This window comes from Tachysurus fulvidraco, chromosome 13 (assembly GCF_022655615.1).
Source record: "Tachysurus fulvidraco isolate hzauxx_2018 chromosome 13, HZAU_PFXX_2.0, whole genome shotgun sequence".
Lineage (NCBI taxonomy): Eukaryota > Metazoa > Chordata > Actinopteri > Siluriformes > Bagridae > Tachysurus > Tachysurus fulvidraco.
In genome coordinates this window covers 25,254,262-25,279,952 of record NC_062530.1, presented here as the reverse complement: position 1 = coordinate 25,279,952, position 25,691 = coordinate 25,254,262, and the positions used below count along the sequence as shown (strand labels likewise).

At 40.5% G+C, this 25,691-nt stretch overlaps 2 protein-coding genes and 1 pseudogene across 2 annotated transcripts; all 3 read right to left on the bottom strand.

Annotated features, from left to right (window-relative positions):
- Nucleotides 1-5,766: 5,766 nt before the first annotated feature.
- On the bottom strand, nt 5,767-8,828 carry LOC113652645 (extracellular calcium-sensing receptor-like). The gene is made up of 6 exons (XM_027161850.2): nt 8,686-8,828; nt 8,255-8,546; nt 7,348-8,163; nt 7,039-7,266; nt 6,772-6,895; nt 5,767-6,674 (listed from the first exon to the last, which is right to left on the bottom strand). Exons 2-6 carry the CDS (start codon nt 8,510-8,512, stop codon nt 5,767-5,769), a joined length of 2,334 nt encoding a protein of 777 aa, XP_027017651.2. The 5' UTR covers nt 8,513-8,546; nt 8,686-8,828.
- A 3,659-nt stretch (nt 8,829-12,487) lies between these two features.
- LOC113652562 (extracellular calcium-sensing receptor-like) lies at nt 12,488-16,661 on the bottom strand. The gene is made up of 6 exons (XM_047822815.1): nt 16,377-16,661; nt 15,432-16,244; nt 15,128-15,355; nt 14,909-15,032; nt 13,839-14,737; nt 12,488-12,571 (listed from the first exon to the last, which is right to left on the bottom strand). Exons 1-6 carry the CDS (start codon nt 16,632-16,634, stop codon nt 12,488-12,490), a joined length of 2,406 nt encoding a protein of 801 aa, XP_047678771.1. The 5' UTR covers nt 16,635-16,661.
- A 207-nt stretch (nt 16,662-16,868) lies between these two features.
- LOC113652561 lies at nt 16,869-22,668 on the bottom strand (annotated as a pseudogene).
- Between the last annotated feature and the right edge of the window lie 3,023 nt (nt 22,669-25,691).

Here is a 25,691-nt window from a genome sequence, read left to right as displayed (position 1 = left end):
ACCGACCAGGTCGACGGAACCTGCCGAACCGACCGGGTTGACGGAACCTGCCAGGTCGACAGAACCTGCCAGGTCGACGGAACCTGCGGAACCTGCCGGGTCGACGGAACCTGCGGAACCTGACGGGTCGACGGAACCTGCCGAACCGACCGGGTCGACAGAACCGACCGGGACGACAGAACCAGCCGAACCAGCCGGGTCGACGGAACCAGCCGAACCGGCCGGGTCGACGGAACCAGCCGAACCGGCCGTGTTGACCAAAATGATTGAGTCGGAGAACGCAGTCGATATGGTGACACCCAAACTCCCTGAACTCTCTGCCTGGCCTGAACCTGAACGCTCAGCCTTTGGCACCACCCTGGTCTCCGGTCCTGCTCTGGTCTCCGGCTCCACCTCCGGCACCACACTGGTCTCCGGTCCTGCTCTGGTCTCCGGCTCCGCCTCCGGCACCACCCTGGTCACCGGTCCTGCTCTGGTCTCCGGCTCCGCCTCCAGCACCACCCTGGCCTCCTGCTCTGTAACGAGTCTGTCTGTGTTTTTCCTTGTTTCTGTCTGCCGTCTTTCCCTGATGTTAATTGTTGACCCCGCCCACCTATCTGTTACCATGGACATTAACTACACTCATTCTCTTCCCCAGGTGTCTTGTCTTAGTCTGTGATTGCCTCTGTCTTGTAATTGGTGTTTTTCGGCAGACAGGACGGCAGAGGACTCTGGTAAGCGCAGAGGTGGAGGTCTGTGCATTTATGTTAATAATTCATGTTGCACAGACTCAACTGTTACTGAAAGTCGTTGCTCTGTTCATTTAGAGTATTTAATGATTAAGTGCAGACCCTTTTATTAACTGAGAGAATTCTCAGCCATTGTTGTGACTGCGGTGTACATTCCACCGGATGGTAATGCTGAGCTAGCCATGGAGGAACTGCATGCAGCTATCAGCAAACAGCAAAACACAAACAGCAAACACGTGAAATACTTTCCTAATCAGAAGCTGTGGATGAACTCTGAAGTCCATCTCCTGTTGAAAGCAAGAGATGCTGCCTTTAAATCTGGCAGGGCCAACCTGAAAAGAGGCATCAGGAAAGCAAAACTCCACATAGAAGAGCACTTCCACAACTCTGACTCCAGACGCATGTGGAAAGGCATCCAGACCATCACAGACTACAAACGCACAGCTCAACCAACCAGCAGTGCCTTCCAACCAGACAAACTCAATCACTTTTTTTTGCTCGTCTTGACCAAAGCACAGGACATTTCACCTCAACCATAGACTCTTCTACAGCTTACAGCCCACTTTCACTCTCAACAACGGATATCTATTCAGTGTTTAGCAGAGTGGATGCACGCAAGGCAGCTGGCCCGGATGGTATACCAGGACATGTTCTCAGAGCATGCGCTGGACAACTGGCACAGGTTTTTACTGACATTTTCAACCTGTCACTGACCCAAGCCACAGTTCCTACATGCCTGAAAACCACAACCATCATACCTGTGCCTAAGCACTCAGCTGTTGAATGCCTGAATGACTTTTGCCCAATTGCACTCACCCCCATAGCTATGAAATGCTTTGAGAAACTGGTCCTGAATCACCTCACTGTGGGCCTACCCCTACACTTGACCCACACCAGTTTGCCTATCGCCCGAATAGGTCAACAGAGGATGCAGTTTCCACAGCTCTTTATTCAGCTCTCACCCACCTGGATAAAAGCAACACCGACATCAGAATGCTGTTCATTGACTTTAGCTCTGCATTCAATACAGTCCTCCCCACTGTACTGATCACTAAGGGTATCTGTACCTCCACTTGCAGATGGATTCTGGACTTTCTCACCAACAGACCTAAATCTGTTAGGTTGGGAAACCAGGTATCCTCAACCCTCATTCTGAACACTGGCAGCCCACAGGGCTGTGTCCTGAGCCCACTACTCTATTCCCTGTTCACCCACGATTGTGCTCCTCTGTATAAATCCAACATCTTCATCAAGTATGCAGATGACACCACTGTAGTCGGCCAGATCGAAAACAACAACGAATCGGCCTACAGGGAAGAGATCCATAATCCGTAAACTTGACCCTCAATGCCAGAAAGACCAAAGAGGTCATTGTGGACTTTTGGAAATCCAAGAGCAGGAGACATCTACCAGTTAACATCAATGGAACTGAGGTAGAGCGAGTCTCCAGCTTTAAGTTCCTGAGGATCTGTCCTGGCAGCAGAACACTTCAGCTCTGGTTTAAAAAGCATAAAAACACCTGCACTTCTTGAGAAGTCTCAAGAAATCAAATCTGTCCCCGGGGATTTTAAAGAGTTTCTACCTCTGAACCACCAAAAGCATCCTGACCAACTCCATCACCGTATGGTACATTGGCTTCACTGTGTGTGAACGTAAAGCCCTGCAAATGGTGGTCAAAACCACACTGCTCCAGTTGCTTCCAGTTTGAAGGGTGTCTTTTCCAGACGGCAGGTTTCGGCTCCTTCCAAAGATGCTCAATAGGATTGAGGTCAGGGCTAATAGAAGGCCACTTTAGAATAGTTTTTAACTGTGTGTTTTGGGTCATTGTCCTGTTGCAAGACCCATGACCTGTGACTGAGACCAAGCTTTCTGACACTGGCCAGCACATTTCTCTCTAGAACCCCTTGATAGTCTTCAGATTTCATTGTACCCTGCACAGATTCAAGTCAACCTGTGCCAGATGCAGCAAAGCAGCCCAAGAACATAACAGAGCCTCCTCCATGTTTCACAGTAGGGACAGTGTTCTTTTCTTCATATGCTTTATTTTTCTGTCTGTGAACATAGAGCTGATGTGCCTTGGCAAAAAATTCCATTTTTGTCTCATCTGTCCATAGGACATTCTCCCAGAAGCTTTGTGGCTTGTTAACATGTAGTTTGGCATATTCCAGTATAGCTTTTTTATGATTTGTTTTCAACAATGGTGTCCTCCTTGGTCGTCTCCCATGTAGTCCACTTTGGCTCAAACAATGACGGATGGTGCGATCTGACACATGTTCTTTGAGCATGAAGCTCTTTTGTTACCATTTTGATTTTCCATCTCTTTGATTTGTCATCAATTTTCCTCCTGCGGCCACATCCAATGAGGTTGGCTACAGTCCCATGGATCTTAAATTTCTGAATAATATGTGCAACTGTAGTCACAGGAACATCTAGCTGCTTGGAGATGGTCGTACAGCCTTTACCTTTATCATGCTTGTCTATAATTTTTTTTTCTAATCTCCTGAGACAAATCTTTCCTTCCCTTCCTCTGGTCTATGTTGAGTGTGGTACACACTCTGTCACCAGACAACACAGTAACTATCTGGAGCCCTATATATAGGCCCACTGACTGATTACAAGATTGTAGACACCTGTGATGCTAGTTAGTGGACACACCTTGAATTAACATGTCCCTTTGGTCACATTATTTTCAGTCTTTTCTAGGGGTACCATCATTTTTGTCTAGGCCTGTTCCATTAAGTAAATTTTTTTTAAATAATTCCGTTGAAGCATGGTTGAAAAGCAATGTCTGACTTTCATTGGTTAACATTCATAGAATTTTTATTTATTATTACTTTTGTCAGAATAAAGTTTTTTTTGTGACCATTGTGAGTTTTTCTTTCATTGACCGAAGGGTACCAACAATTTTGTCCACGTGTGTAACTGCCATTGAACACATTCACCACAGCAGATGTCTGTGCAGAGCTCACAACATTATCAAGGACTCTTCACATCCCAGTCATAAAATGTTTAGTCATAATCCATCAGGGAAGAGATACAGTAACTTACACACCAGAACCAGCAGATTCAGGGACAGCTTTTTTCCATCCACCATCACACTACTGAACGTAGAGTTCAGTAGTGTGATGGTGGATCACTACACCGCTAGATCACTACAAAACAAACACAAAACAAACCTCTGTATATAATCTTTGTACAATACATGTACATATTACATAGTTTATCTTTTTTAGTCCTCATTACATCTGCACTATTTTTGTTATCTATACGTATCTTTATATCATTATTGTACATTCTGCCCATTTCACATTCATCTATGTGTATATAACATATATATGTGTGTGTATTTATATATAGTAGACTATTCAGCTGGCTAACTCCTTAAATGCCATAATCTTGTAATCTTGTAACCTTTTCGCTCTGCACATTCCTTTTCAATGCCACAGCCTTAGAACCATTTCTGTAATTCTGTAATATTTATTTACTGTATACACTTTCATATATACCACCTTCTGTAAATATGCTATATATTTATCTGCACTTTTGCACTTCTGGTAGATGCCAAACTGCATTCCGTTGCTGTGTATCTGTACTATGCAATGATAATAAAGTTGTTTCTATCTATCTATCTATCTATCTATCTATCTATCTATCTATCTATCTATCTATCTATCTATCTATCTATCTATATATCTAAATGCGAGAAAGAACAGCAATCAGGTAAACTTGTGTTCTCTTCAAGTTTGATGTCAGCAAGAGCATATAACAGTAAAGTTAAGTTTATGTGATTCTGTCTCTAGTCTCTATCAGACTAGCTAAATTAGCTGAGCTGTGCTGCCAGTGCAATTGTGAATGTGTGGCAAATGGTTTACATGGCTCACGGGTTAGGTAGGAGGGCCCCTTAGCAGAATTTTGTTCATGGCCCAAGGGAGGTCAGGACCGGCTCTGACTGAGGAGTAATAATTTGATTTTGTGCTAGTTTATTACAGGCTACAGCTGAAATTAAATCCCGAAAAGAAAATCCGATTCTCTGGCATATTTTTGGACAGAGTTAACCTGCTCAATTTGTCATAAATATTTTGCATTTTGCCAATTTTCCATACCTTAATGTTACACCACAAGCATTGATAAATAGTCCCTTATACCGCTTAGGAACATTTACTTTTATTGGTAATAGGCTTTTGACATTGAACTGAGAAATGTGTGTGCAGTATGTTTCTTAGGATCTATTAAATTACAGAAAACAGATTACAGAAAATAATTGAAATGATACAACTTTTGAGGGAAAACAGCTTAAAACATATATGTGAAAACATACATTAATAATGTCACCATACATCTGGCACTCACTACTAACCATGTACTGTAGTACTATAAAGACAGTTAAAATATTGCACTTTACAGTATCTCACAAGTGATTACACCCCTCACATTTTTGTACATATTTTATTATATCTTTTCATGTGACAACACAGAAGAAATTACACTTCGCCTCAAAGTAAAGTAGTGAGTGTACAGCTTGTATAACAGTACATTAGCTGGACTTCGAAATAAATCAACACACAGCTATTAATGTCTAAACTGCTTGCCAGTTAGACATTTTGCCAGTTAGACATTTTGTACTCAAAAGTGAGTACACCCCTAAGTAAAAATGTCCAAATTGGGCCCAATTAACCATTTTCTCTCACCGGTGTCATGTGACTTGTTAGTGGTACAAGGTCTCAGGTGTGAAAAGGGAGCAGTTGCGTTAAATTTCATGTAATTTCTCTCACTCTCTCATACTGGTTACTGAAAGTTCAACATGGCACCTCATGGCAAAGAAAACTCTGAGGATCTAAAAAAATTATTGTTGCTCTACATAGAGATGGTGCAGGCTACAACAAGTTTGCCAAAACCGTGAAAACAATTAGTGACAGCAAATTTAGACTGTTAAACAAACTGTGCACTCATTACTGTACATTGTAGCTCTTGTAGTTCTTTACATATGTTACTTAATTTAATCAGATATTTGTATTGGTGAAGATCTGGACAGCTAAATTCAATTCACAGATGCTTTACCCATCATTTGCTTTTTTGTATTCTTTTCTGGTTTCAGTATGATTATATAACACTTTGGAACAAATATGCAGAAGAGTAAACCAAAGCTTGATGCTAAAATGGCAAATATCTCTACAGCTACAGTGAATTTTCCAGGAGAGCTGACATAAGCAGGAATAAATGTGATCCAAACAGCACAGAATATAAGTATGCTGAATGTGATGAATTTGGCTTCATTGAAATTGTCAGGCAACTTCCGGGCCAGAAAAGCCAAGATAAAACATAAAAGAGCCAAAAGTCCTATATAACCCAGCACAGCCCAGAAACCTATAACTGAGCCTACATGACATTCTAATATAATCTTTTCCTTGTAGTATTTCATATTTTTGTAGGGAAAAGGAGGAGATATTGTTAACCAAAGTACACAAATAATGACCTGTACAAGAGTGAAGGCGAGTACACTGAGTCTCTGCTGTAGAGGCCCAAACCATTTCATGATATTACTTCCTGGAAGTGTAGCCCTGAAGGCCATTAACACCACTACTGTTTTCCCCAGAACACAGGAGATACATAGGACAAAGGTGATTCCAAACGCTGTGTGACGCAGCATACAGGACCACTCAGAGGGCTGACCAATGAATGTAAGTGAACAGAGGAAACACAGAGTCAGAGAAAAGAGCAGCAGGAAGCTCAGCTCAGAATTATTTGCTCTAACAATTGGTGTGTCCTTGTGTTTAAAAAAAGTTATTGCAATGCAGATAGTGAACAAAACGCCTAATAAAGAAAATGATACAAGAATGATTCCCATTATCTCCTCATATGACAGGAATTCCACGAGCTTTAAGATACAGTTATTTCTCTTCTCATTCGACCACAGTTCAGGTGGGCACTTGATGCAAGATATAGCATCTAAAGAAGAGAAGATGAATATCAATTTTCCATGCATACTGCATTATATCTTTCTGTTAATGTGTGCTTTACTAAACAAATATACTATACATTATACCTGTTATATTACTGATTTCTCCCTCTGCACATGGTATACAGTCAAAACAGCAGATTGGCTTTCCTTTCTGTACAGCCTTCCTGGTACCTGGGGGGCAACTTGGACTACATACAGAGACTGGCACCTGCAAAACATTACAAAGTGCATATATTTATTATTTCCCTAAAATCATTATTTCTTATATTTAATAATAAAATGCTGTATTCATGAATATACAATACAAAATTTCTATAAACATTTTATAATGGCATATATATATTTATTTACCTCTGCTTTGTTGTGGGCCCAGACTATACTGTTGTTGTTAAGTGACAGCTGAAGGTGTGTTTGCAGAGAGGCATCATAGAAGCCCACTTTAACAAATACTGTTTTACCGTCGTTACCTTGCTGCCAGTTCAGCACATCATAACGTGCTGCTGGGTCTCCATTCTCATCAAAGAATACATCCTCTCCTGTTGTAGTCATGAAATGGATTTTCTTCAACTCATTCACTATCTAAAGGAAGTGTTTCATACAGTATGTTTTATTTAAGCACACAAGTACATATTTTCCACCAGTGTATTTTGTTGTGCTTACCTTCCAGGTTTGCTGGTGTTCTGCTAGGATTGTACACACCTGAGCACCTTCTGATCCACTGTCCATCTCTGAACATCCATAACTGTTATGTAGGGCATAAGCCACAGCATACACAGCCTTGTAAACATTATTTGCAACTCGCAAGTCTGATACATCTGTATAAATGTTTTGAACATGACTGAGACTTTCATTGCCCTTGCACAATCGTTTAAGCTCAGTATTGTCTTCTGTGGGAAACTTACAATCAAATATGGTCTCCCACAACTCTTTGTAAATAGCTACATCAGACATTGGATTAAGCTTACTCAGAAAAGACCCTAGGCCATTGATTTTAGTGTTTGGGATAGCAAAACCTACAGAACCTTTCAGAATATTTTTCCATTCAGCTTTGGAAGTGTTTAAATCAGAGATCCAGGACTCACTTCCAATCCACTGAAACCCAGTCATGTTCTGCAAGACCATTTCCCTCAGAAGAAAACCAAAATCAGAGTATACAACAAAAGCAACAATCACTTTGGAGGTTGAAGCCTTGATCATTTCAACTACATTGAGAATTTTGTCTCTGGAGTCTGTCTTAATAAATGCTTTGGAATACTCAATACAGATCCCCTCTTCTTTGGCAGCACTGATAAATGCACTTATGCCATTATTCCCATAGTCATTATCACTGCACACGGCCCCCACCCAGGTCCATCCAAAATGTTTGACGAGCTTTGCCAAAGCTCTGCTTTGATAGTAATCACTTGGAATCGTTCTGAAGAAAGATGGGTGTTTTTTTCTATCACTCAGGCATGCACATGATGCAATGTGACTAACCTGTAATAAATGCCATTGATTTAAATATATACTTTAGATAATACATGCAGATTTATAGATAATGCAAATTTAAATTAGACATAGGATTTACCACTGGAATCTGCAAAGGTCCCACTGTAGTCGAGATGGCAATTGTCGGGGTAGATGATGATTGTCCTATAATTGCTTGAACAGTGTCAGGTTTGGAGCAGTGAACTGAAGTTGTATTTTCTCCATGACCATTGACTAGGGATAAGGCAGCTCTTGTGGTTATTTCAACTGATACACATGCATCATAGATTTTATAACCCAAATTGATGCCAGGAAGAATATCACTTCTGTTGTTGATTTCTTCAATTGCAAAGACCATTGTTTGTGCACTTTGAAATTCTTTTAGGTTCAAACTGTATCAAAAAATCAAATTTGGAAAATTCAGTAAATGAGTTAAATTCAGAAAATACTGTAAGTACAATTCACAACAGGAATCAATTTTGTATATGTATTTAATATAACCTAATTGAAATTATCTTAATATCTCCTCACCTTGAATGTGTGCATTCTCCTTTTTTGGGTCCTGATATGAAAGTTTGAGCTGGCTGCTCCCATTTGCTATGGAAGGAAAAGATTCCACCAATCAGTATATCCCCATCTTTACTGAGTTGAGGAGGATTGGGCAGTCCAAGGATGCTGCAGGGAGGATCAGCTGCTCTCACCTGAGTGAACAGAAGCCATGTGTGCAAGAAACTCATTCTCATCCCTCCCAAACCAACTAGACCTCTAGACTTTTATATAATCCTTTTTAAATCCCACATCCTACATATCAAGTTGTACTGTTTCCTTATGCATATGTATTAGCTAATTAATTAGCATTTTCCATAATACCTGCTAAAATGCCACTTTAATATTCCAATTATATCTGTAGTAAGATTTGTAGGGTAGGTCAAGGTCATTAAATAAGGGAAACCCTCTCACATGTCAAATGTCCCTATCAGTCCCATATTAGCACTTGAACCTAAAGTGTCTAAAATGCATGCCACTCGGGAAAGGAAAAGTGACATTATCTTTGCAGTCTTGTAATCTTCTGCCTGTAACTCTTGTGTGAAGACACAGACAAACAATAACTGTCAATTTGTCAAATTCAATTTGTCAAATAAATCATATTGTTATAGGCAGGATTCCAGTTCCACTCCAGTAGTGGATAGGAAATCGGACATGTGTCCGAGCAGATACAGTAGAGAATGTGTGTGGCTGGATAGGGAATGATGACAGGATAGGTTTAAATTGCTGCAAATATAAATAAGGGGAAAATGCATGGGGTTAGCTTGTGACTGTAAATATATATGAACCAAAATAATAATAAGGGAAGGTGAAATGCTTGTGATGTGGAAGCTAAGCTCCCCGAATTGTGTGACTGAAGCTCTACCGCTACACCAGGCAGGCACGGAAGAGACAGTTGAGGAAGAGCACAGTGTTGACTCCTTGCTCTACTGGAAATTACCCCTCTGAGCGACTTGCACTCCGATACAGGTTACCACCATGAAACTCATTGAAAAACATTATTTTTCTAACTCCTATCAGTGTATATATTACCTCTCAGAGCACTATGTGCTCTGATACGTATTACTGCTCTGGTAATATTCTGGCACAGACTATGTCCGCATGCCGAGCGCCGAAATTCGGGCCCTTACTGTAATGATGCATCGTAAGGCTGATGATCCATTTGCAGCTTTATTGAACAATCTTGTAAGCAACAGGCAAAGGTCAGGGACGGCAAACACAATAACGTAGTGGAGTCAAAAATCGTAGTCAGAAATACAGGCAGAAGGTCATGGCAGGAGGCAAACAATCAATAAATCAAAAGACAAAAACAGAGTAGCAAAACCGGAACTAGAGACAAACAGGTAAATGCTCAGAATGATCGCAATGGCTGATCGAGACTTTGCACTGGGGTAAAGTTCAAGTTCAGCTTATATAGCATGGGAAATAGGAAACCTCTAAATGGCTAATACTCAGGAGACGGTTCTCTGTGTTGGTGCTCGGGAGACGAGGCAGGTGCTTCAATCGTGACACTTACAGCTATGTGACTGAGTGCCTATAAATAGGCGTGCTGGAGGCCGCAGGTTTGCCTGAAAGGCACATGCGATGTTACACATAATTGCTTGACCGTCTTAACAGATGCTCATACTATGGTCTGGGAATTGTTCAGAAGACAGTTACATGTACAGCTTGACTCTTTCTTTAAAAATATGGATATTCCCGTTTATTTACTTTGGCCTGCATGCAACCGCCTCACTGCAATCTCCCGTTTTCCCTGCTCTCCACACTGAGGTGTTAAGAACTTGATAAAATCCATACTTGGCTTGTTTTCATTCCCCTGCTGCCTAAACTTATTCAATCGTATTGTAGCTTCACAATCACAGGCACAGGAGCATTGCTGGTGGTGGAAGACACACTTGCTATCTTTTTTCATCTACTTCATTGTGGAAACCCGCCCTGCCCCCAAACCATGCAGAGTCATGTCAGCTTTGCTTGGGATGGCAAATAGACCTGGACAAACCAGAGGGATTAAATCCAGACACAGTGGTGGTATCCCGCTGTGCTACCAAGGAGTCTGCATGAACCATTGACCATTCAATGGCAGCCATGGTCTTCACTGAGCGGCACATGTGCCTCAATCTGATGGGAATCAAAGACAAAGCCTTCCTAGGGAAAGCCTTAATTTTGTTTGATGATGCCAATAGTATAGTTGTTGACAGGTACCAGGAGGCTAAATGCCAGCTGGTAGTATTTAAGGAACTGATCCCTTGCTGCACCCGGGGATTTCTACCAGTCATTCCTGCCCAGATCCAAGCTCCCATAGGCCCATAAGCAGATGGCCATTGTGGCTGACTTTGACACTCCTCAGAAGGAGGCAGCTCACGCCCCTTCTCTTGACTCTTGTGAACTCAAGTCCCCAAGGGACAGGCCCACTTAGGGTGTGTCCAAGTAAATTCAAATTCAAATTTATTTGTATAGTGCCTTCATTTGTGTGACACTGGAGAGTGTGATTATAAATATACAGTCCAAGAAATGTTGTATTGATGAGGAGGTTGTTGTCCTCGAGGACCACATGTAGTTGGCATCTCCTTTTAGTATATCCAACTGGAGCTGGTAAATCTCTAGATGTCTCAGGATCCTCACATGGTTGGCCTCATCTAAGTGAAGGTCCAAATGTTCAAGACATGAATGACAATTGGATCTGGTACAATTTCTGGATGCCTCGGGATGGGTAGAAAGAAAGAATCAGTGGAGAGGAATTAGCATAGATGCTGTTCATACAATAATACAAGCAAGCACTAGTTGTTAATGTGCATGTACTAGAGCACAAGATTATGGGAAGTATTGTGTATGGCTGACTAAAGAGATTTTTAGAGGTTTTTAATCTACCTTCAAACTGGGAAAGTCTGTCTGATTCTCGAACACTATCAGAAAAGCTATTCCAAAAAATGCCCTACCACCTTTAGTAAATTTTGATATTCTGGGAACTAACAGAAGTCCTGCATTTTGTGATCTCAGAGAGCTTAAACGATTGTAACATGTTGAAAGACGAGTTAGTAGTTATATGCATTTAGTCATTACATCTGGATTATTTTGTTTAAGGGTATAGTAAACTGAGACAGATTAGGCAGGTTATTTGTCTTTAGTGGTCAGAAAAATAGTTCTACCAAGTCAATAACGTGGTGACGTACAGTTAGCCTGTTCTACAGGTAGTTCGTACAGTATGAGGTAATTATCTGTGATGTCATCACTTTGAGGTATGATATCTATATCAGTGACATCTATTCTGCTGACATAATTAAATCTAGTGTATATTTAGGACGATGTGTTGGTCTAGTGATGTTTTGGACATGGCATTGACCGTATTATCCCAGGTCCGTTGTGGGTGATTGAGTCCAGTTTGCTGTCAGCAATTGTTCTTGACACATCTCCTTGCCTGGAAGCATTCTTCTTCAGTTTGATTACATTGGTACTCGGATTTCCACAGCATAAAGCTATGATGCAGCCTTGTGTTGCATAGAAAGTAAATGTCTCAGGTCAAGCTCTCTTGCCAGGCATGCCAGACATCTTCCTTCAGACACTTGCTTCAGAAAAAAATCAGGGAATGTTATGTAGATAATTATCTATGGGCACCTTGGGCACATATCCTGTCCTTTGGTGCTGGAAAGCCTTGGACATGCAAGGAAAAATTCAGGGCAGGCGGGGGCAATCGACAGGGCCTGAAATCTCCCACTCTTTGAGGAAGGCCAAAGCTAAGAGCATAGCCTCCTTCAGGGTCAGAAACTAATCAGAGTCTGACTCCATGGGCTCATAGGGGGCTTCCAGCAGTCCCTCCAAGACCACAGAGAGGTCCCAGGAAGGAAAGCATAGTCTGCAGGAAGTCCTCAGTCACCTGGAACCACACAGAAAGCATGAGTCCAGAGGGTTCCTTCCCAAGGAGGCCCCAAGGACAGGTTCATAGTTAATCAGTATATCCCCATCTTTACTGAGTTGAGGAGGATTGGGCAATCCTTGGATGCTGCAGGGAGGATAAGCTGCTCTCACCTGAGTGAATAGAAGCCATGTGTGCAAGAAACTCATTCTCATTCCTACCAATGCACCTAGACCTCTAAGCTTTTATATAATCTTTTTAACTCCCACAATACCTAGACGTCAAGGTGTGGTGTTTACTTATGCATATGTACTACTTCATTAATTTGCATTTTATATAATACCTGTTAAAATACCAGATAATATTTTTGTTTATGTACTAAGAATGATATTGAGTATAATGTTAGAGTAGTAGATGTATAGAGTAGGGCATGCACCAAATTATACAGTACATGTCTATAAATAAAAATCTACAATGGATTGGCCAAATTCTCTAGCTTTCTCATTTAGTCCATATTGGGTCTTATCTTGATAATAACCTTTTTTAATGAACGTTTTATGGTATCCTGTAGGTAACCCTGTCATGCTAAATGTCTCTATCATTCCTATGGTAGGTGCACTGATCTTAACATGCATAGATTGCACATGACTTAAAGGAAAAAAATCACATTGTGTGTTAACCTTCTGCCTGTAACAAACAGAAGCAACCCAGAAGTAATATTTCATGATTTTGTTCAAGTTTTTTGCAGGTTTCTGCTGAAATTACATAATAAACAAAAAAAGAGCCATCAAACCACTGAGTTTGCCACAAATAGATACCTTGCATTCTGCCAGTTTTCCATACCATAATATTTAACCGCAAGGGTAGAAAAACAGTCGCTTACTCTGCATGGATAGAGAAAGTTTTATTGATGATAGGCCTTTAACAATTTACTTACAAATATGTATCAAGTGTGTGACTTAAGATCTATTCTTTTTCACAGATTATGGAATTATAATTTATATACAGTACAATTATATTTTAGGAAAAACTGTCTCAAAATATATCGGAAAACATATGCTGGTTAAGTGACCATTCTTTTTGCACTCTTTACTAAGCATATTGGAATGGTACTGCAAAGTCAGACAAAGTATACCAGTTTATTTACCAAAAATATTGAAATACTGTACATCTTATGCTATTGCATTTTAAAAACTTTAATTAATATTAGAACATGTTCTTTACATATGTTCACAATTTAAAAACATCTTATTTTTGGTAAAGATTTGCAGAGCTAAATTCAATTCACGGGTGCTTTACTCATCATATGCTTCTTTGTATTCTTATCTGGTTTCATAATGATTATATAACACTTTGGAACAAATATACAAAATAGTAAACCAAAGCTTGATGCTAAAATAGCAAATATCTCTACCGCTACAGTGAATTTTCCAGGAGAGCTGACATAAGCAGGAATAAAAGTGATCCAAACTGCACAGAATATAAGTATGCTGAATGTGATGAATTTGGCTTCATTGAAATTGTCAGGCAACTTCCGGGCCAGAAAAGCCAAGATAAAACATAAAAGAGCCAAAAGTCCTATATAACCCAGCACAGCCCAGAAACCTATAACTGAGCCTACATGACATTCTAATATAATCTTTTCCTTGTAGTAGTTCATATTCTTGTAGGGAAAAGGAGGAGATAATGTTAACCAAAGTACACAAATAATGACCTGTACAAGAGTGAAGGCAAGTACACTGAGTCTCTGCTGTAGAGGCCCAAACCATTTCATTACATTACTGCCTGGAAGTGTAGCCCTGAAGGCCATTAACACCACTACAGTTTTCCCCAGAACACAGGAGATACAGAGGACAAAGGTGATCCCAAACGCTGTGTGACGCAGCATACAGGACCACTCAGAGGGCTGACCAATGAAAGTAAGTGAACATACGAAACACAGACAGAGTGAGAAGAGCAACAAGAAGCTCAGTTCAGAATTATTTGCTCTAACAATTGGTGTGTCCTTGTGTTTGAAGAAAATTACAGCAATGTAGATAGTTAAAGTTACTCCTAACAAAGAAAATGATGCAAGAATGATTCCCATTAATTCCTCAAATGACAGGAATTCCACCAACTTCAAGGTACAGGTATCTTTCTTGTCATTAGACCACAGTTCAGGAGGGCACTTGATGCAAGATATAGAATCTAAGGAAGAGAAAACAAATATCACTTAATTAAACCATTTAGGTAATTGCATTTCTATTTTTTGTAATACAATTGAAAGGGGAAAAATTTATATAATTTGAGGTTATTTGCAGTTCAACTTTTAAAAAAACTAAAAAATATTGAAATATTTCTTGGTCTTATTAATTATACCTGTTATATTACTGATTTCTCCCTCTGCACATGGTATACAGTCAAAACAGCAGATGGGCCTTCCTTTCTGTACAGCCTTCCTGGTGCCCAGGGAACAACTGAGACTACATACAGAGATTGGCACCTAAAACCAAATTTTAAACTGTGTATAGTTTTGATAACAACTCCATAAATTACTCATTATACATATTATCCTAATGTATAGATATAATTGTTAACCTCTTGTTTGTCGTGGGCCCAGGCTATACTGATTTTGTTAAATGACAACTGCCGATGTTCTTGCAAAGACCCATCGTAGAAGCCCACTTTCACAGATACTGCTTTACCATCTTTGTCTTGTTGCCAGTTCAGCAGTTCATACCTTGCTGCAGGGTCTCCATTTTCATCAAAGTATACTTCCTCTCCAGTTGCACTAGTAAATCTGAGTTTCTTCAACTCATTCACTACCTAAATAAAGCATTCCAAACACTTCAGCAACAAATAAAAGAATATGATTTTCACAAGGATATATTGTTACACTCACCTGCCATGTTTTATTATCTGTCATGTTTGCACATGTAATAAAACCTTCTTTTCCACTCTTTAACTTTGAACAGCCATATGTGTTATGTAAAGCATAGGCCACAGCATAAACAGCCTTGTAAACATTATTTGCACCTCGTAACTCTGAAACATCTGTATAAAGGTTTTGAACTTGACTGAGACTTTCATTGCCTTTGCAGATATGTTTTATTTCACCATTCACTTGTTGCGGAAGCTTGCAATCAAATATTGTTCCCCATAGCTCTTTAAAAATATCTGCATCAGTAGCGGGATTAAGCTTAGTCAGAAATTCCCCTAAGCCGTCAATTTCAGCTTTTGGTATAGCAAATCCCATTGATCCTTTCAGAATACGTTGCCATTCAGCATTGGGTGTGTTCATATCAGAGATCCAGGACTCACTTCCAATCCACTGAAACCCAGTCATGTTCTGTAAGGCCATTTCCTTTAGAAGAAAACCAAAGTCACTGTATGCAACAAAAGCTACAATGACTTTGGAGGTTGAGGCCTTCATAATCTCAACTAGTTTCAAAATCTTTTCTCTGGGATCTGTTCGAAAGAAGGCTTTGGAATACTCAACACAGACTCCCATTTCTTTGGCTGCAATAATGAATTCATTTAAGCCATTGTTTCCATAGTCGTTATTACTGCATACAGCCCCTACCCATGTCCATCCAAAATGCTTGACCAGCTTAGCTAAAGCTCTGCTCTGGTAATAATCACTGGGAACAGTTCTGAAGAACGATGGATATTTCTTTTTGTCACTTAAGCATGCACATGTTGCAAAGTGACTGACCTGCAATACAAAGAATTAATAACCTGTAATTTACTTAACTTTAATTATCATGAATGTTTTTGATTTACAATAAATTAGTAGAATTTTTTATTGTAATTTATTCATTAGTAGAAGACACAAAAAAGGTCTTACCACAGGTATGTGCAAAGGTCCCACAGTTGCAGACATGGCAATAGATGGGCTGGAGGATGTTTGTCCTATGATTGCTTGAACTGTATCAGGTTTGGAGCAAGACACTACAGATAATTTTTTCTCATTTTCATTAACTAAAGACAATGAGGCTCTTGTAGTTATTTCTACTGATCCACAGGAATCATAGATTCGATATCCCAATTTTAAACCAGGAAGTATATCAGTTCTGTTGTTGATTTCCTCAATAGCAAATACCATTGTTTGTGCATTTTGAAATTCACGGAGGCTCAAACTACAGGAACAAGAAAAATAAAACTAATAAATCTTTTCAGTGAACCCATATGCACCATTACAGAAACAGGTTTATAAATACTGTAATGTAAATAATTTTAAATGTTTATAATCTCCTTTAAATAAATCACTCTTAAATGTTTGTTATGGTTTCATTTACCAAATTCAACCAAATTCAGATTCCACTTACTGTATGTGGTCTTACCTTCTGCATTTTGGTTGTTGGGGCCCAGATGTAAAGGCTTGTGTCGTCTGGTCCCATTTGACATGGAAGGAAAAGATACCACCAATCAGTACATCTCCATCTTTGCTGAGTTCAGGAGGATTGGGCAGGCCTAGTAAGCTGCAGGGAGGATCCGCTGCTCTCACCTGAGTGAATAAAATCCATGTGTACAGGAGCCGCATTATCATCCCTCCATAAATACTATGATGGATGTTTAGTCATTTAAATAACAATTTGATTCCCAAATTAACCAGACCCTTGGGTGTAGGTTTACAAATTGTATTACCTCATTATTGCCATCTTCTGTTCTTCTAATATGCATAATCTCTTGGTGAGGTCATATCCTCGCATGGGTTTTCATACCATTGCTACAGTATGCGGATGACACTGAAGTCATCCTCCCTGCCAGACTTGCTTATTTGCAACACATTGGCTAAGATTTAATTCCAGCGAAATTGAAAAGCTGTTCACCCCAAGTGATTTATCTCTTTGTCCGGATCATGTGCTCTCCCTGGACCCCTTTCTAATCTTAACTTCAGTCACTGCACACAACCTTGGGTTACCATGTACAATCAACTGTCCTTGCCCTCTCATGTCAATTAACATGCTCTATTCAATTTCTTCTGCACAATCTCATAAGGATTTATCCATTTCTATCCACTCAGGCTAATCAGGTGCTTGTTTAGCCCCTTGTAATTTTAAGACTCAGCTACTACAACGTGATCCTGGCTGGTCTTCCTCTGATTACATATTGAACTCTGCAACTCAACTAGAATGCAGATGCCAGACACATTTTTACATTTTTTTAGTTCTCCCACACTACCCACTTTATACACTACTGAATTGGTTTCCTGTAGCTGCCATCATCAGATTTAAAACACTGATGCTTGCCTACAAACAGAAAAACATCGGTACCTACTTACCTGATTAAAGTACACTGCCTTCAATCCTCTATCTCTGCTTGACTGATCACAACCTGTCCCATAGTATAAGGAAGGCATACATTATGACTCTTGTGTGTTCTGTCAGCTAAGTGGTGGAAAAAGGTTCCTCTTATCAACACTGGCCAACTTCACATGGTGTCTAAAGATCTACCTTTTGCAGAAGTACATAAATTCATTCATTCATTCATTCATTTTCTACCGCTTATCCGAATTTCTCGGGTCACGGGGAACCTGTGCCTCAGGTGTCATTGGGCATCAAGGCGGGATACACCCTGGACGGAGTGCCAACCCATTGCAGGGCACGAACTCTTATTCACTCACGCAATAACACTACGGACAATTTTCCAGAGATGCCAATCAACCTACTATGCATGTCTTTGGACCGGGGGGAGGAAACCGGAGTACCCGGAGGAAACCCCAGAGGCACGGGGAGAACATGCAAACTCCACACACACAAGGCGGAGGTTGGAATCGAACCCCCAACCCTGGAGGTGTGAGGCAAATGTGCTAACCACTAAGCCATCGTGCCCCCCATTACTTAAATTAATGTGATAATTAAGAATGTGTTGGCTGTGGGCTTTTCTTTCTATATTAAATCTATAACAGACTTTCTAAACCAGTCATATTATTAGAGAGTGAAAGAGTAAAACAGTACCAGGATGTAATTATTGATAGAACAGTTCTATATGTTGCTCTGAATAAGGGTATCTGCCAAATGCCATGAATGTAAATGCAAATTAAACTGTTTCAAAATATATGTGAAAACACACCTCTATGTAATCAAACTTAAAACACTAACCATTAGTAATATGCACATTTTACTGCAAAGTCAGACAAAAGACAATAGTTTATTACTGCAGAGAAAAAAGTAGATCTTTATACAAATCTATTTAAATTCTTTCATTTACTGTAAATTAAAACATTCAATTTAATCGAGGTAAATATTTTATACAAATCATTTTAATTGTGGCTATTTAGACAATTCAATCATTTCACAGATGCTTTACCCATCATTTGCTTTTTTGTATTCTTATCTGGCTTCAGCATGATTACATAACACTTTGGAACAAATATACAGAATAGTAAAGCAAAGCTTGATGTTAAAATAGCAAATATCTCTACAGCTACAGTGAATTTTCCAGGAGAGCTGACATAAGCAGGAATAAATGTGATCCAAACTGCACAGAATATCAGTATACTGAATGTGATGAATTTGGCTTCATTGAAATTGTCAGGCAACTTCCGGGCCAGAAAAGCCAAGATAAAACACAAAAGAGCCAAAAGTCCTATATAATCCAGAACAGCCCAGAAACCTATAACTGAGCCTACATGACATTCTAATATAATCTTTTCCTTTTAGTATTTCATATTTTTATAGGGAAAAGGAGGAGATATTGTTAACCAAAGTACACAAATAATGACCTGTATGAGAGTGAAGGCGAGTACGCTGAGTCTCTGCTGTAGAGGCCCAAACCATTTCATGATATTACTTCCTGGAAGTGTAGCCCTTAAGGCCATTAACATCACTACAGTTTTCCCCAGAACACAGGAGATACAGAGGGCAAAGGTGATCCCAAATGCTGTGTGGCACAGCATACAGGACCACCCAGAGGGCTGACCAATGAAAGTAAGTGAACAGAGAAAACAAAGAGTCTTGTGTTTAAAGAAAGTTACAGCAATACAGACAGTGAACAAAACGCCTAACAAAGAAAATGATACAAGAATGATTCCCATCATCTCCTCATATGACAGGAGTTCCACGAGCTTTAAGATACAGTTATTTCTCTTCTCATTCGACCACAGTTCAGGTGGGCACTTGATGCAAGATATAGCATCTAAAGAAGAGAAGATGAATATCAATTTTCCATGCATACTGCATTATATCTTTCTGTTAATGTGTGCTTTATTAAACAAATATACTATACATTATACCTGTTATATTACTGATTTCTCCCTCTGCACATGGTATACAGTCAAAACAGCAGATTGGCTTTCCTTTCTGTACAGCCCTCCTGGTACCTGGGGGGCAACTTGGACTACATACAGAGCCTGGCACCTGCAAAACATTACAGCTGAAGGTTTGTTTGCAGAGAGGCATCATAGAAGCCCACTTTAACAAATACTGTTTTACCGTCGTTACCTTGCTGCCAGTTCAGCACATCATAACGTGCTGCTGGGTCTCCATTCTCATCAAAGAATACATCCTCTCCTGTTGTAGTCATGAAATGGATTTTCTTCAACTCATTCACTATCTAAAGGAAGTGTTGCATACAGTATGTTTTATTTAAGCACATAAGTACATATTTTCCACCAGTGTATTTTGATGTGCTTACCTTCCAGGTTTGCTGGTGTTCTGCTAGGATTGTACACACCTGAGCACCTTCTGATCCACTGTCCATCTCTGAACATCCATAACTGTTATGTAGGGCATAAGCCACTGCATACACAGCCTTGTAAACATTATTTGCAACTCGCAAGTCTGATACATCTGTATAAATGTTTTGAACATGACTGAGACGTCCATTGCCCTTGCACAATCGTTTAAGCTCAGTATTGTCTTCTGTGGGAAACTTACAATCAAATATGGTCTCCCATAACTTTTTGTAAATAGCTACATCAGACATTGGATTAAGCTTACTCAGAAAAGACCCTAGGCCATTGATTTTCGTGTTTGGGATAGCAAAACCCACAGAACCTTTCAGAATATTTTTCGATTCAGCTTTGGAAGCATTTAAATCAGAGATCCAGGACTCATTTCCTATCCACTGAAACGCAGTCATGTTCTGCAAGACCATTTCCCTCAGAAGAAAACCAAAGTCAGAGTATCCAACAAAAGCAACAATTACTTTGGAGGTTGAAGCCTTGATCATTTCAACCACATTGAGAATTTTGTCTCTGGAGACTGTCTTAATAAATGCTTTGGAATACTCAATACAGATCCCCTCTTCTGGCAGCACTGACAAATGCACTTATGCCATTATTCCCATAGTCATTCCCATAGCCCCCACCCAGGTCCATCCAAAATGTTTGACGAGCTTTGCCAAAGCTGTGCTCTGGTGCTCTATGCAGGTAACTATGCTGTTCTTATGCTGTTAGATCTTACTGCTGCGTTCTACACCATAGATCACAATATACTAATCTCTCGCCTTGAGCATTGTGTTGGTATAAAGGGTGCCGCGTTACAATGGTTTAAATCTTATCTGGGTGAAAGAACTTTCTTTGTACGTCTTGGGGAATTTGTGTCTTCTTCTGCATGTTTTGTATGTGGAGTCCCTCAGGGTTCCATTCTTGGACTGATTTTATTTTCTTTATATATATTACCTTTAGGGTCCATTTTTAGGAAACATGGCATTTCATTTCACTGTTATGCAGATGACTTGCAACTCTATCTGCCTTTGAAACGGAAGGATGCAAACTCTGTAGCACCTTTGCTGAGATGTCTTGAAGATATTAAAGCCTGCATGGCCTCCAACTTCTTAAAGTTTAATGAAGATAAAACTGAAATCATTTTATTTCGACCTGGCGGTAAGATTAATACTCGTGATCTGGGTGACTTAAAGTCATTTGTGAAGCCTGTTGTCAAAAACCTGGGGGTTTTAATGGATGGTGACTTTAAACTAGAAAAACAGATTAATTTGGTAGTTAAATCGTGTTTTTTTCAGTTAAGGCAAATATCTAAAGTCAAGTCATTTGTATCTTTTACTGATTTTGAGAGGGTCATCCATGCTTTTATATCATCCCGCCTGGACTATTGTAATAGTCTCTATGTAGGCATCGGTGAGGCATCTCTAACACGCTTGCAAAGGGTACAAAACGCAACTGCACGTTTATTAACGGGGACACGCAAACGAGAACACATTACACCTATATTGGCTTCCCTTCATTGGTTGCCCGTTCATTTTAGAATTGATTTCAAGATTTTACTTTTAGTTTTTAAATCATTAAATAAGATTGGTCCTAAGTATCTTTCAGACCTATTAAAGCCATATGCTCCATCCAGAGCACTTAGGTCTGCTGGGCAACTGCTTTTGGTATCCCCCAACGCAAGATTAAAGAGCAGAGGTGACCGTGCCTTTGCAGTAGCGGCCCCCAAACTCTGGAATAATTTGCCTTTGTACATTAGGCAGGCTCCTTCACTTACTGTTTTTAAATCACATTTAAAAACATATTTGTATGGTGCAGCATACAACGCAGTATGAGAGTTACCTGTTAGGAGTTTTTTTTAGTGTGTGTTACTAATTATTATTGTATTTATTGCATTTTTATTACTTTTATTTAGTTTTTATTTTATTATTATTATTATTATTATTATTATTTTATGCTTTTTAGTTCTATTGTTTATTTTATATTGTTTGTACAGCACTTTGGAGAACACCTGCTGTTTTAAAAAGGTGCTCTATAAGTAAACTTTGATTTGATTTGATTTGGTGGTAATCACTTGGAATCGTTCTGAAGAAAGATGGGTGTTTTTATTACAGGACTAACCTGTAATAAATGCAATTGATTTAAATATATACTGTAGATAATACAGGCAGATTTGTAAATAATGCAAATTTAAATTAGACATATGATTTACCACAGGAATCTGCAAAGGTCCCACTGTATTAGAGATGGCAATTGTCGGGGTAGATGATGATTGTCCTATAATTGCTTGAACAGTGCCAGGTTTGGAGCAGTGAACTGAAGTTGTATTTTCTCCATGACCATTGACTAGGGACAAGGCAGCTCTTGTGGTTATTTCAACTGATACACATGCATCATAGATTTTATAACCCAAATTGATGCCAGGAAGAATATCACTTCTGTTGTTGATTTCTTCAATTGCAAAGACCATTGTTTGTGCACTTTGAAATTCTTTCAGGTTCAAACTGTATCAAAAAATCAAATTTGGAATATTCAGTAAATGAGTTAAATTCAGAAAATAAGTACAATTCACAACAGGAATCAATTTTGTATATGTATTTAATATAACCTAATTGAAATTATCTTAATATCTCCTCACCTTGAATGTGTGCATTCTCCTTTTTTGGGTCCTGATATGAAAGTTTGAGCTGGCTGCTCCCATTTGCTATGGAAGGAAAAGATTCCACCAATCAGTATATCCCCATCTTTACTGAGTTGAGGAGGATTGGGAAGTCCAAGGATGCTGCAGGGAGGATCAGCTGCTCTCACCTGAGTGAACAGAAGCCATGTGTGCAAGAAACTCATTCTCATCCCTCCCAAACCACCTAGACCTCTAGGCTTTTATATAATCCTTTTTAAATCCCACATCCTACATATCAAGTTGTATTGTTTCCTTATGCATATGTATTAGCTAATTAATTAGCATTTTCCATAATACCTGCTAAAATGCCACTTTGATATTCCAATTATTTCTGTAGTAAGATTTGTAGGGTAGGTCATGCCCTAAACTCTGCATTGCCACAGCCAATAAATAAATAAATAAATAAATGTATATATATTGTTCATTGAATAAGGGAAACCCTGTCACATGTCAAATGTCCCTATCAATCCCATATTAGCACTTGAACCTAAAGTGTCTAAAATGCATGCCACTCGGGAAAGGAAAAGTGACATTATGTTTGCAGTCCTGTAATCTTCTGCCTGTAACTTTTCTGTGAAGACACAGACAAACAATAACTTTGTATTACCTATCTTTGGAGTACTTGGGAGAATCCCCTATTGTGGCTTGAGTTGTATGATGACAAAGGCATTCCAATGCCATTAGTTCTGCACTGTCATATTCAATTTGTCAAATAAATCATATTGTTATGGGCAGGATTCCAGTTCCACTCCAGTGGTGGATAGGAAATCGGACATGTGTCCAAGCAGATAGAGAATGCGCGTGGCTGGATAGGGAATGATGACAGGATAGGTTTAAATTGCTGCAAATATAAATAATGCATGGGGTTAGCTTGTGACTGTAAATATATCTGACCCAAAATAATAATAAGGGAAGGTGAAACGCTACACCAGGCAGGCACGGAAGAGACAGTCGAGGAAGAGCACAGTGTTAACTCCTTGCTCTACTGGAAATTACCCCTCTGAGCGACTTGCACTCCGATACAGGTTACCACCATGAAACTCATTGAAAAACATTATTTTTCTAACTCCTATCAGTGTATATATTACCTCTCAGAGCACTATGTGCTCTGATACGTATTACTGTTCTGGTAATATTCTGGCACAGACTATGTCCACATGCTGCGCGCCGAAATTCGGGCCCTTACTGTAATGATGCATCGTAAGGCTGATGATCAATTTGCAGCTTTATTGAACAATCTTGTTGTAACGTGTCTGTCTGTGTTTCCCCTTGTTTCTGTCTGCCGTCTCTCCCTGATGTTAATTGTTTGCTCCGCCCACTCATTCCTTACCATGGACACTAATTGCATTCCATCTCTTCCCCAGGTGTTTTGTCTTTGTCTCTGATTGTCTCTGCTTTGTGATTGGTCCCTGTTTACTATATATACACTGTTTGTTCATTTCCCTGTTGTGAGTCGTTGTTGGTGTTTGGCGTTTTCTCTTCTCTTGTCTGTTCCTGTTCCCTGTCCTGTTCTGTGTTCTGACCTGTTTTGCCTGCCTGTTTCTCATTTCTTGTTCAATAAATTGGAATACTGCATTTGGATCAACACTTGCCTTTATGTCACCATCTCACATCGTGACAGAACGACTCACCCCATGGATCCAGCAGAAATACTGTTTTGTCTTTGTCAGGAGGACTCCCCGGTCGAGGAATATACGGAGGTATTCGTGGACCTGTGCAATCAGGTCAACTTCGACGAGAAGGCGCTCAAGGATATCTTTAAGCATGGAATAAGGGACATCCTGCGGTATCTGATGCCGTCTACCCGAGAGATAAAAACATTCTCGGAGTTCGTCAACTTGCCCTTGCTCCTGGACGGGTCCACGTTACCTTTGAGCAGTGTAGAGACGGAAGCCAGCCGTAAATATTTTTTTTTGGGGGGGGGCAGCAAGCATCGGGATCCGTGGGCTACAGAGAGGAACCAGCCACGGACGCCCGAATGCCCTAGAGTGCCTCCGTCCAGCCCAGTCCCGTGCACACCAGTGACCGAGACAAGTCTCATGGCTACCGTACCGGCGAGCTCGGCTGAGGCCCGTGCTAACCGGCTGGTCTCCAAACTGGAGGATACCCCTATGAGGTCGGCTCGGGTGGCCGGCATCCCTAAGCCGCCAGCTGGACCAGCCGGGTCGCCGGAACCTGCGGAACCGACCGGGTCGATGGAACCTGCGGAACCGACCGGGTCGACGGAACCAGCCGAACCGACCAGGTCGACAGAACCGACCGGGTCGACGGAACCAGCCGAATCGGCCTGGTCGACCGAAATGACTGAGTCGGAGAACGCAGTCGACATCGTGACACCCAAACTCCCTGAACTCTCTGCCTGGCCTGAACCTATGTATGTTCCTGTTTTATCCGTCCTGTGTTTCGTTTCGCTGGATTTGCCAGCCCTTCTACCTCCTGTCTCTGTTTACAGGCCCAGAGCACCATCCTGGCTGCCAACTCCGTTATGGTCTCTGGCTCCGCCTCCAGCACCACCCTGGTCTCCGGTCCTGCTCTGGTCTCTGGCTCCGCTTCCAGCACCACCCTGGTCTCCGGTCCTGCTCTGGTCTCTGGCTCCACCTCCAGCACCACCCTGGTCTCCGGTCCTTCTCTGGCTCCGCCTCCAGCACCACCCTGGTCTCCAGTCCTGCTCTGTTCTCTGACTCTGCCTGCGGCACCACCCTGGTCTCCGGTCCTTCTCTGGCTCCGCCTCCAGCACCACCCTGGTCTCCAGTCCTGCTCTGTTCTCTGACTCTGCCTGCGGCACCACCCTGGTCTCCGGTCCTTCTCTGGCT